Genomic DNA, 11,131 nt, shown 5'->3' with positions numbered 1-11,131 from the left:
TAGGGAGGGGGTTCAGGTGTCTTTAATTTGCCCTTCTTTATATAGGATATATTTTGTGTTTGGTTTGAGTTCGTAATGCAAATTATAAGAGCAAGTGCAGACATATTTTGGCGTTCTGGAAAACAGTCGTTGAATGACTCTTATAATAGGCCTTATCTGAAAATATGTAGGCCTATTCGGTAATCTTCGGCAGTTTCCTTAGAGCTGAATCTGTGGTAGAATGCAAGAAGAACTTTTACGATAAATCGTTTAATGGATGGTCGAGGTCAAAACCAAACAAAAGGTATATGATAAAAAACAATTTAGATCCTAATTTTCTGCTCCGGTTTGGCCTGAAGGAAATGCCGGGGATATACTGGTTATCTGACTTAAAAAATGAGCAGCTTACGTCAAAAAAAAAAAAACAGCCCTAACGGCAAATCAGACATACCGGTATAATATATACGACATAATATATTGTAACTGTATGTAATTATTTTATTTTCTACTATTTCATTTTATCGTCGAACAGATCATTTTTTCACTTGCCCTCCAAGACACATATCAGCTTGATTGGGTTTTCGGTATTTGGTAAAGTAATATAGAATAGTCATTGTGAATTAAATAATTGCGGTAAGTTAAGTAATCACTGAGTAGAGTAGTTGCTGTGGGTATTGAGTAGTCGCTGCTGGTAAAGTAATCACTAATGATAAAGTAATCACTGCTGGTAAACTAATCACTATACTAGTAAAGTAATCACTGTTGGTAAAATAATCGCTCTGAGAACATTTGTCACTACTGGTAAAGTAGTCACTACTGGTAAAATAGTCACAACTGATGAATTAATCACTGAGAGGAAAAATAATCACTCTGGGTACAGTAGTCACTGCTGGAGTAGTCGGTGCTGTTGAATTAATCACTGCTGGTAAACTAATCACTACTGATAAACTAATTACTGCTGGTAAACTAATCACTCTGAATACAGTAGTCACTACTGGCAGAGTAGAGTATTAACAGTGAGTAATGTAATCACTGCTTGTAAAATAATCACTGCTGGAAAAATTACTCACTGTTAGTGAGTAAAGTTGTAATAAATATGCATTTCAACTTTATACAAATAGGTCTAAGCGATTTGCAAAACACATTTTGTTGTATCGTGTATAACTTCTGGTGTTCCTTGTACACAACGTTTCAACAATTTACATTGTCATTCTCCTTGGTTTTACTTTCTACATTTTTATAGCTGTGTCTGCAATTTAACTTTTGTAGTCTGAAACATTTGTAGTCTCCCCTTAATTAAAGTGTATTTGTGGTCTGTATGTCTTTGCATGAATAGATGCCCTTGTTTCTGGAAATTTCCTAGGTGTCGCTTTCGGAAAACCCAAAATCTGATTGGTTAATGGATCTATGACCAAAACAAACTGCGTCATCGGCAGCAGATATTCTAGACGGAGGAAAGGTTTGTAAGTAACGGAAATAAGCAAAAATCTACAAATTTTTAAGTTCGATCTTCTTTCTTTTGACCTGTCTTTCACTTACTGAGTACACTAAAGGTACTCAGAGAATTTGAGTCAATATTTTTCAGACATTTTGTTACAAATTTTGATTAAATTTTGTCAACAAAATGAAGGCGGAGAAAGTCATTAAAAATGGCCGATTTTTAGCAAATGAAAAATCACATAAAATATTGGGGCCAGGAAAAGTACTCTGTTGTATATTAGGATCGAAAATCATAAAGCCTTTGAGGTATTTTCAATCAAATTGATCATCTGTTTGTATTTTTGTGTTTTAGGTGAGGATTGTGTGAAGATAACTGGTGTAAACTGGAATAGCCTAGTGGTGAGTGAGTAGGAGTAGATCTAGAATTAGATGTGGAAAATTACTGGGTCAAGTTCAAACATTGAGTTGCTAATTTGGTTCTGGGTTAGATTAACATAGCTGTCGTTTGCAAACAGCTGTTTAATCTCAAAATATAACATGTCAAATTGATTATAAAATTTTTTGAGCCAACACAAGCTCACTAGTGTCAAATATTTATCAAATATTTAACAATCATCATCATTCCTCTACCTCTCAAATATGACATGGAAAAAAAAAAGTTTAGCTTACGAAAACAATGATTTAAATTTCAAAATCTAATGGTGTGAATTGTATTGATTCAGAGTAACAACCTAGCATGGAATAAGGCATCTTCTCGGTCATAAAATTTTGGTGTAAATAGTGTTAGGCCATGGGTTGAATTGAATTGTTCCCATGTTATTAACACCTTGATTTTTTTTTTTTTTTTTTCTTTCAGAAAGTGTGAATTCGAACAAAAAAAAAATAGACAATATGAGGGAAGAAATTGCTGCAGCTGTTGTGTTTGTCAAGAGACTTGTGCAGATGAATGACAATTTATCAAATTCTAAAATTGATGAATTTTCTTCATGTCTCTCCACCATATTAGTGAGTCGATTCAGAAACCATTGGTACGCAGATAAACCATTTAAAGGTCAAGGTTACAGATGTATTCGAATCAACCCCTGTGATCCTAAGGACGATGTGCTGGAACAAGCAGCTAAAAAATGTGGTTTGAAATTCTGGGATTTAAATATGCCAAGTGAAATGACTTTATGGGTGGATCCTGATGAGGTTTATTGCAGGTGTGTGGCAAATCTTTTAATTATTTCCAATTCTCTCTGTTGAAATGAAGTTCTGGAGCAAGTCAAGCTTCTTGTCAGATGTATGAAAGGACAGACTGGAACAGCTAGTGTTAGGTTACGTCAAAATATTGTGGTTGTGGATAGCAATTAGCGTGTGAAGAGTCTCAATAAGCCAGTTGACCCAGATGAAAATTGATACGGATAATTCATTTCCAAGAGGTTTGGTAAAAGTCAAGCTGGTGGATCCTTTGTGAAACTAAGTCGTCCTTCATTTTTGTTTCTTTCTTTTTTTGACCTATATTTTGAGGTCTATGGAAGCTCTTGAATTTGCATTTGTTGGGTTTTTGTAGTAAGTTTTTTTGCAATTTATATTTAATATTTTGAATATTTTTTCTTGTAGATTTGGTGAAACTACAGGTGCCTGTTGTCTCGTGGCCTCATTTAAAAATGGACGAACTGATAACAAAGCTCATACGATAGATCTGGAAGATTTAGTGGAGCGAAGCAAACAACAAAGTCTTCACATCATGGGTTCAAGAAATTATTATTCTAACACCAATAATAATTTTAATCAGCTTCATAACAAGGTCCATCAATATCACAACCAATCCTTCACCCTCGTTAACGATCAGGTTCACTGGCAGCAACAGCAGCATTCGAGTCACGGTTATTCCTCTTACAACAAAAATCTCAACAGAAAAAATTACAAGAAAGGATCCAGCTCCAAGTCATCCGATTCCGATTCTGATAGTGGCTCCCATGACAGGTTTCATTGGGCATGTAAAAAATCAAACATTACTGTGTCCAAAGCCTAGTATTGTGATGAACTGTGTTTTACGTGTTTTTAAAGGACTCGGTCGGAATGGAGGCAATTTGTCATTACTCTGATGCTCTTGGATAAATTTAGTATGTGTGAATCTTTAAAATATTTCCGAAAATCAAGTTTTAAAAGAAATGTTCGGATTTTGATTGGATTTATTCATAGAAATTGACTGAAATAGTTTCGAAACTTGCTAATCAAAAAGATATAGTGGTATATGTATAGATAATGTTTTCTAAAATAGTTTTATTTTGGATTGTTTCAAGGAAGGTTAGCTGAAAATCTTCTGATAAGCTGCCTTTTAGAATACAGCATGCAGTTCACTTCATGATATTTTACCAAGAGCATCAATTCTATATACCGTAATGGAATTCAAAGCTTTTATTCTAATTTTAACTTTTTGATTGGTGCCACAGAATTAATTTATGTTATTTAAGATTTACCATAATTATATGTGATCACAGCCTAGCACTTTTGATGTTCCCGAAACTTTTATTTTTAATATGTGATGCCATTATTTTAGGACACAACTTATTGGTAGTCTGAATATGAATTTTTTCATGCCTTTTGGAATCTTGGAGGGTTTTGTCTTTTGGTGCTAGTTTTATCTCCTATTTGCATCTGTTAAATTTCGAGTTTGCTCCTCTTTCATTTGGATCGAAAAAAAACAAAAAGGGTGTGGCAAAATATTAACTCTTTTTTAACCCAGATTTCGAAATTTTGTCATAATTTTGGTCGAAATCATTAAGATTTGAAAAATATTTTTGTTAAAAAAGATCTATTAAAAGAGCTTTCATTCCAAGGAAAAACATGACTTCAGACTACCAAAGTTTTAAGATATGTTTGGACCAACCTATCATTATTTTATTGTCTATTTTGAAATGCATCAGATGTGCTACGGGTAAAAAATAATGTCCATTGTATTATATAGTTGCATGCTTTTCTTTCTATTTATTCCAATCATGTCCTGTTTCATGCGATTTTGATTGGCTTCACGACTTAACAGTTAGCTTGACCAAGGATTTTAAACTCTTCACATGCTAATCAAAGTCATGCGTCATGTATCAAATAGTTTTGGTATCTGTTCAAAGCTGATGGGCTTCAGGCTCCAAGTATAGGTTGACTAAAGAGTTTACACCGTTACCATGCTAATCAAACCATGCTTTCTTGTTAGATTATGGTATGCCATAAGTATTTAATCAACATCAAGACACTAGAATAGGTTGACCATAGGAGAAGCCATGTTTGAATTAAGCCATTGAACATAGACCCCAATTTTAAATTTCGGGCGCAATTGATGAGATGTCTTTTTTGACCTTAATGGATTTAATGATAAATCCCAAAAAAATGTGAGGCGTGGTAGCTGCTTTGGGTGTAGACTTCTTTCATCCATGCATCACACCATTTCCTTACTATTTGAGATGCGAACAAACTTTGTCATTCATTAGAAATCCACCTTCAATAAGTCACAATACAAACTTTTTAAGGGCAGGGTAAAAAAAATGTGATCTTTTTATAAAAATGAATATTTTACTATATATCCTTAGCAAGGACTCATGTCATATCAGTCATATGGTATAGTAATAATATTGAATATTGTTGATATACCATGAATCATAATACTTCATTATACTTTTCATCACTTTGATAATCCATTAGTTATTTCAATCATGGCAGTCATTTATCGGTGCAAAAACCTTGGTATCGAAATTGTTCAAACATTGTTATCAGAATTGTATGTAAGCACTAAGTTCTGAACGATAGGTAAATTGTTAGAAATCAAAAGTTGTTCTTTATGTATTATCTTTGAGAAATTTTGACAGCTCTGACCCCTTTGTTATACATAGTCTTTAGTTAAGTTCAAAATATTTTTTCAGTCGTTTTTTAAAAAGCAACTGTTATGAACCAAATGATTAGTTAATTCTGCATCAGTATGTCTCAACTTTGACAGATGGAAAGCCAAAAAAAGTAGGTTAATGCTGGTGTCCTGGTAAAATTACTCTCATTGTACACTGCATGATGTTGCCTCTCTTCATTAGTCAAATTAGGTGCAGAAGAGTAGGACGTAAAACTCCATTCATTTAAGTATTTCTTTAGATAGGTAAGATTATGTATTACTTCGTTGCCTTAAGATTTATAAAAGGGCATTTATCGTTCAATTGTTTTGTAAAACCAGAATTTAGTCTTGACCATGTAAGAAGTTATGCCATTTGGATCAAGGCATCTGGCTCTCTTCAAAAAAAACTAAATTCTGTTTGATTTGAGTAATGAACTGTCAAATTTAAGTGTTAAGTTTTCAAATTTGGAAAGAGCTAAGGGTAGCTTAAAACAGTGGGTCATCTTAAATGTCCTGATTTTTACGGCCAGTATCTTTTTTTGTCATTTTCACAATTTTATAAACATCACCTGTCACCATAACTACGATATTAAATGTGATAATTTGTATAATAGAATGTTATTGAGACGATATTATTGGCCGATGTGTACATAGTTTATATTCCCTCCAATCAGATCTCTCCATTTACTTTCTGGTTTGTATGATAAAGGTTTTATTCAGCCATAGGAAGATATTTTTAACTCTTCATTTTGTAAGGTTAGAAATAGTGTTTCATGCATTTGACATCCCTTGATTCTGTAATGAACTCTTCTGCACATGCATATTTATATCTTTTGATACATAGATGATATGTTTGTTTGGATTAGTTCATTATTAAGATAAGAGGTGTTTTCATTGATTTCATGCCTTACTTCATAGACCAGAATGTGACATTGAGAAATTTTTCCAAAAGAAGCATCTGCCTTTTTACCTTGCCTCTAAATTTTTGTGCCATGTGATTTTAATTTTTTCTCTGAATGAGTGAATTCCTCTAGAATGCAAAATGAATTCTATTTGAAAACTTGGTCAACAATGCTTGTCTTGGCTGGAATATTGCAAAGTGTAAGAATATTTTTAATGAAAAATCTGACGCATTTTCACCTATATTGCTAAATATTTAGAATTGCCATCGGTGTGTTGAATTATATTTAGGGCATTTAATTAAGATTAGTTATATCTTGTGGTCTATAGTTAACGATGCTTGCAAAAAGTCTTATCAAGGATGCTAAGACAAACAGTTTAGTTTTATTTCAGGAAAGGTAGAGTTTTGAAAATTTCGTATTGTGATGGGCTTAAGCATTTATGACATAAGTTGATTTGCTGTAAGAGTTTGTAATGACTTTTCCTGAACTTTGTGTGTATTAGGGATTGTTTATGGCATAATCAAGACCCACAGATGTCTTAATGAAATTTGCAAGATGCAAATTGATGATATCATTGTCCACAATATACATAAAATGTTCAGAAAACATTTTTATAATCTTTTTAAAACTGAAAATTTTTTCCAAATAAGTAATTTATGGCATTTATTAATTGGTCGTTTATCCCAGAAATTTTGTCAAAATCTGCCTTTTCCCACGTGTGATGTCACGTGGTGCGCTTTAGATGTTTAGTGTGTGTTTATGCTATTTAAGGATTTTTCAGGGTTGATTGTAGGAATCCATGGAGAGTTATCAATCATCCCCAGTGTGTGATATTCATGTGCTTCGTGTTCTAAACATGAGAGGTGCTATTTACAATCAAATTAGAATCTATTTTTTAAAAAAAAATTAGCAATTTTTAACGACATTTTCATTATGTCTCGAAAGTGGAGTGATAGTCATATGAAAAATTGTAAATATTTTATCCTGAAAAATCCTACCTTATTTATCATCTAGTTTTTAATTTATAATCTTTTTATTTGACTTGATTATCAAGTGCTATTCAGGGCAGTATCTTCTTAATGTCTCTATTATCCAGTACTATTTTGCAGGGGCGTTATTCACAAATCTGAACTTAAATTGATAAACTCCTGATTTGGAGAAATACAATAGTTGGTTAATTATTCTAATTTCCAAATCAATTACTAAATTAAATTTTTTGGGGAAATACAAGACTCTTAATTAGTTAATAAAACTAAATTCAAAATTAATTTTGTGTTTGACCAATGAAATTATGAGAATTCTAAATTTAAGTTAAGTTTTTGTAAATATGGCCCACCAAGGCATGGTATAGAACATTTAACAAGATTATGCCCAAATCTGTGGTTTTAAAACTTTATCAAATTATAACCATTCTAAAATATCTATGAATTTGAATTCAACGATTGAATACTATTGTAAATTTGAGAAAGATATCCATTATTTGCATATGATTTTGAAATTTGCATGACTTAAAGAAGAACTGTTCTACATTAGCTCTATTGATGTATTGAGCACATATTTATCATTTGAAAACATTCTTTTCTTTACCTCTTAAGATATATAAAATATACATTTTCTTTTGAAAGATGTGTCAAAAAAATTCAACTATATAACTGTATTGAAAATCATTTAACATTTTTAAAAATTTTGATTAAAATTTACAAAATTATAATTTGAAAAAGTTGATAAAGCCTTCAATTTTAAAATAAAAACCACAGAAAAATCTTATTATTTTAAATCTGAAGTTTTAATTTCTATCTCTACAATGGAGGTGAGTCTGAAAAACCAGCTCCCTGTTTAGATTGTGGGTTTTAATTAGGGCAGTATTACATGCTAATAATATCTTGACAGTTTCGAATAATATCATCTACATATTCCATTACAAATGACTTCAGCTTATGCCTCATTCGATACCTTTCGTGTTTAATGTGTTCACAGGGTCAATGTTGTGAATTTTTGTTTGATATTGGGTTTCTTTCATATATATTTCCTGTGACATAGATCTCAAAATAATTGGTTGCCAAAATTGATATTTCATGCATTTTGTTCAAATTGTATCTGGTCTTTATTGCAGCTAAATGAAAAAACTTGAACCAATGCATTTTGGCTTTTCTGTACCATTCTTTTGAAACACATTTCCTGAATTTGCATAGAATTTATTTTCATAAATTTGTCACAGATTGGCTTAAAATTTATTTATATTAATCAAAACCTTGAGGTATGTTACAAATTCATAATGGCAATGTCCTCAATATTAGCCATATACTTGAAAAAATGATATATTTTTGCCTTCAATCTCTGTTTTATAAGAAAAGATTTGCTGGCTCAGCATGACAATATTCATTGTAATGTAATATGGAGATTGTTCAAGATAGAAATGAAGTATGTAATATAAATTATAATAATTATACCAGAAGGTTATAATATATTATTATTATATTTTAGTTATAGCTGACATTCCAATCAGTATCTCGCTATCTATTATAGCTTCTAGTTTTAAACAAACATTAAATCAATGTTCACCTGTAGACTGTCTTTATTCTTTTTACTTAATGTAGCCCAGGGGTTTTCAACCTAAGGGTAAAGGGGTAATTTTGAAATATGCGGTGCTTTGTAGTCTAGCATAAAATCTTTGGAAATCATTATTTAAGTTGGTCTATTCAGTCAGTCTTATTCACAAACATGCAATCAGTCAAGGATCCTGAAAAAGGGGTTAAAGAAGGAAAAAGGTTGAAAATCCCTGATGTAACAACTCTGGCCATACCCTGAAGTTATGTGATTTCCATATCAGTACGTCCAACTTGCTTCACTATCATGAAAAGACTTGGTTGAAAAATCTGCATGTTCCGTTTGAACCCATAACATTGCCGTCATGCAATCACCACTTGAGTAGGGTTGGGGAAAAAATAATGGTGGTTTTAAGCTTTGAATGTAATTCTCATGCAACTGAGTTGTGTTTGGAACTCATAACCATTTTCCTTATTTCGCAAACATACTCAACTGGTGATTGGCACAACGTCTAACTACAGCTACTGTGTATGGTATTAGCAGGCTTGAAACTTTCAGAGTCTACATTTAAACTGACAAATATTCAATTAATATTTCAAATTTTTATTCAAATGAAATGGAATGGTGGATGAAATTAATTTAAAAAAAAATTATTTAAATTAATGGTGGAACATCAGGATCATCTATAAAATCTTCGCTATTAGGTCTCTCTGTTTTCTTTACTGTTTTCTTACTTCCTAATGGAGGCACTATGTCCTTTTTATCTTTAACAATATTGGAAATATCCACCCCTTTATGAGCACTAGGCTCTACTTCTAGTCGTTCTGTGTTGGATTTATCAATTTTTCTAGGCACCGTTTTCTTGAAACTTGGATCAACTTTTGCCTTCGGTAACGTAGATATGATCGATCCATCTGTACATAATTTTGGCATGTAGATAACTAAATGCCCAGTTGTTTGAGACCGTTTTGCAACACTGGAGTCAGATTTGACTTCCTCTGGGAGACAGAGTTGAAACACTTTGTCTTTGACTGTAACACGAACATAGGTCGGTTGTACGTCACAGTCTAACAAAGATGTGTCCATGTGTTTAAAAATGGCCAAGTCTAATATAATATTGTTTGTGTCGTCCTCCGTCAGCGTGAAATCAATTTTCGCTTCGTTCACGTTCAATGGTCGCCCTTCATCATTGAAGAGTCTACGTGGAGCTTTCTGAACTGTTGCTTCTTTTGGTTTATTTTTATCTTTCTCTTTCTGCATTTGTTTATGGACAGCCATTCTAGATTCTGGTGTAAAATCAACTTTTTCATTCCAAAATTCCTTATCTTCTTCTTCTTCTGCCTTTTCTTCAATTTTTTTCTCTTCTTGGGCTTCTTTGTTCATGTCTGTGTACCATCTTCCATCAAAACCTGCTTTCTTGTCTTTCTTTAATTCATCTTTCATCTTTTCCTTTTCTTCCTTTTCTGCGGCTTCTTTCTTCTGTTTCTCTCTTTTCTTTTTGTATTCTCCTTGCTGCTGTATAATCTGAGCTCTCGTGATGGCATAATTTTGCAAAGCCTTGATTCTTTCAGCTTTTCCAATTTCCGTGCCGTCCAAATATTGAAGTTGCGGTAAAGTTCCAAGAACATATTGCCTATATCCTTCGTATTCCGTACAAGGGTTTCCTGTTAAAAAAAGTTCCCTTAGATGATATAAATCCTTTAAGCTCTCTATGCTTGTGAGCTCTCCAACAAAATTCACAGTCAAATCCAACTTATTCAAACATTCACAACCTTCCAGATTTTCCACTCTTTCTACATTGTTCAAAGCTAAATTTAGATATTCCAATTTCTTGAGTCTGTTCACGTTTTCGATTTTTGGGATCAAGTTACTCTGAAGGTATAAAATTTTCAGATCTCGACACCATTTATCCAAATATTCGATCCGTTCAATATCTTGTTGGTGAAGTGAAACTTCTTCCAGAGTCGAGATTTCACAGTTGTTGTGTTCTGATCTTTTCCGGATCAGATTTTCCGAAATTCGAACCATTATTTCGGTGGACGTTTAGTTCGTAGACTGGAAGCTGTCTTGAAAGTTAAGAGTTATCCCAGAAACTGAAAATTAATTCAAAATTTTGTGCAGAAAACGTGTATTTTGCCCTTAGAAACGTTTGTTTGTTTACATACTTGTACCGTATTCGACTCCCTAACTAAAGAGCTCCCAACAAGGGAAGTAACTCCTTGTAAAAAATTCATACCACAACAACGTTTTTATGTAAAAAAAATAAAAAAATCATATGCAAGAATGGTTTGAATAAAAGACTAAATCTATGAAAATAAAATCATGCCCAAACAAGCATTGCTTGTCATATCATAGACCCCAGGCATTTGCCGTAGTAAACCATTAATTGTTCATTCTGCCACAA

General features: G+C 32.6%; 2 protein-coding genes across 2 annotated transcripts; one reads left to right on the top strand and one right to left on the bottom strand.

Moving 5' to 3' along the window:
* Positions 1-2,310: 2,310 nt before the first annotated feature.
* Positions 2,311-2,664, top strand: LOTGIDRAFT_133562 (hypothetical protein; the record flags this gene model as incomplete). Its single annotated transcript, XM_009067719.1, has 1 exon — positions 2,311-2,664. One exon carries the CDS (start codon positions 2,311-2,313, stop codon positions 2,662-2,664), a length of 354 nt encoding a protein of 117 aa, XP_009065967.1.
* A 6,652-nt stretch (positions 2,665-9,316) lies between these two features.
* On the bottom strand, positions 9,317-10,755 carry LOTGIDRAFT_222768 (hypothetical protein; the record flags this gene model as incomplete). Its single annotated transcript, XM_009067718.1, has 1 exon — positions 9,317-10,755. The coding sequence occupies one exon, from the start codon at positions 10,753-10,755 to the stop codon at positions 9,382-9,384; it is 1,374 nt and encodes a 457-aa protein (XP_009065966.1). The 3' UTR covers positions 9,317-9,381.
* Positions 10,756-11,131: the final 376 nt, after the last annotated feature.

The sequence above is a fragment of the Lottia gigantea genome (assembly GCF_000327385.1).
Source record: "Lottia gigantea unplaced genomic scaffold LOTGIsca_85, whole genome shotgun sequence".
Taxonomy (NCBI): domain Eukaryota; kingdom Metazoa; phylum Mollusca; class Gastropoda; family Lottiidae; genus Lottia; species Lottia gigantea.
The sequence above is the reverse complement of the archived record's forward strand: the minus strand, read 5'-3'. Positions and strand labels throughout refer to the sequence as shown.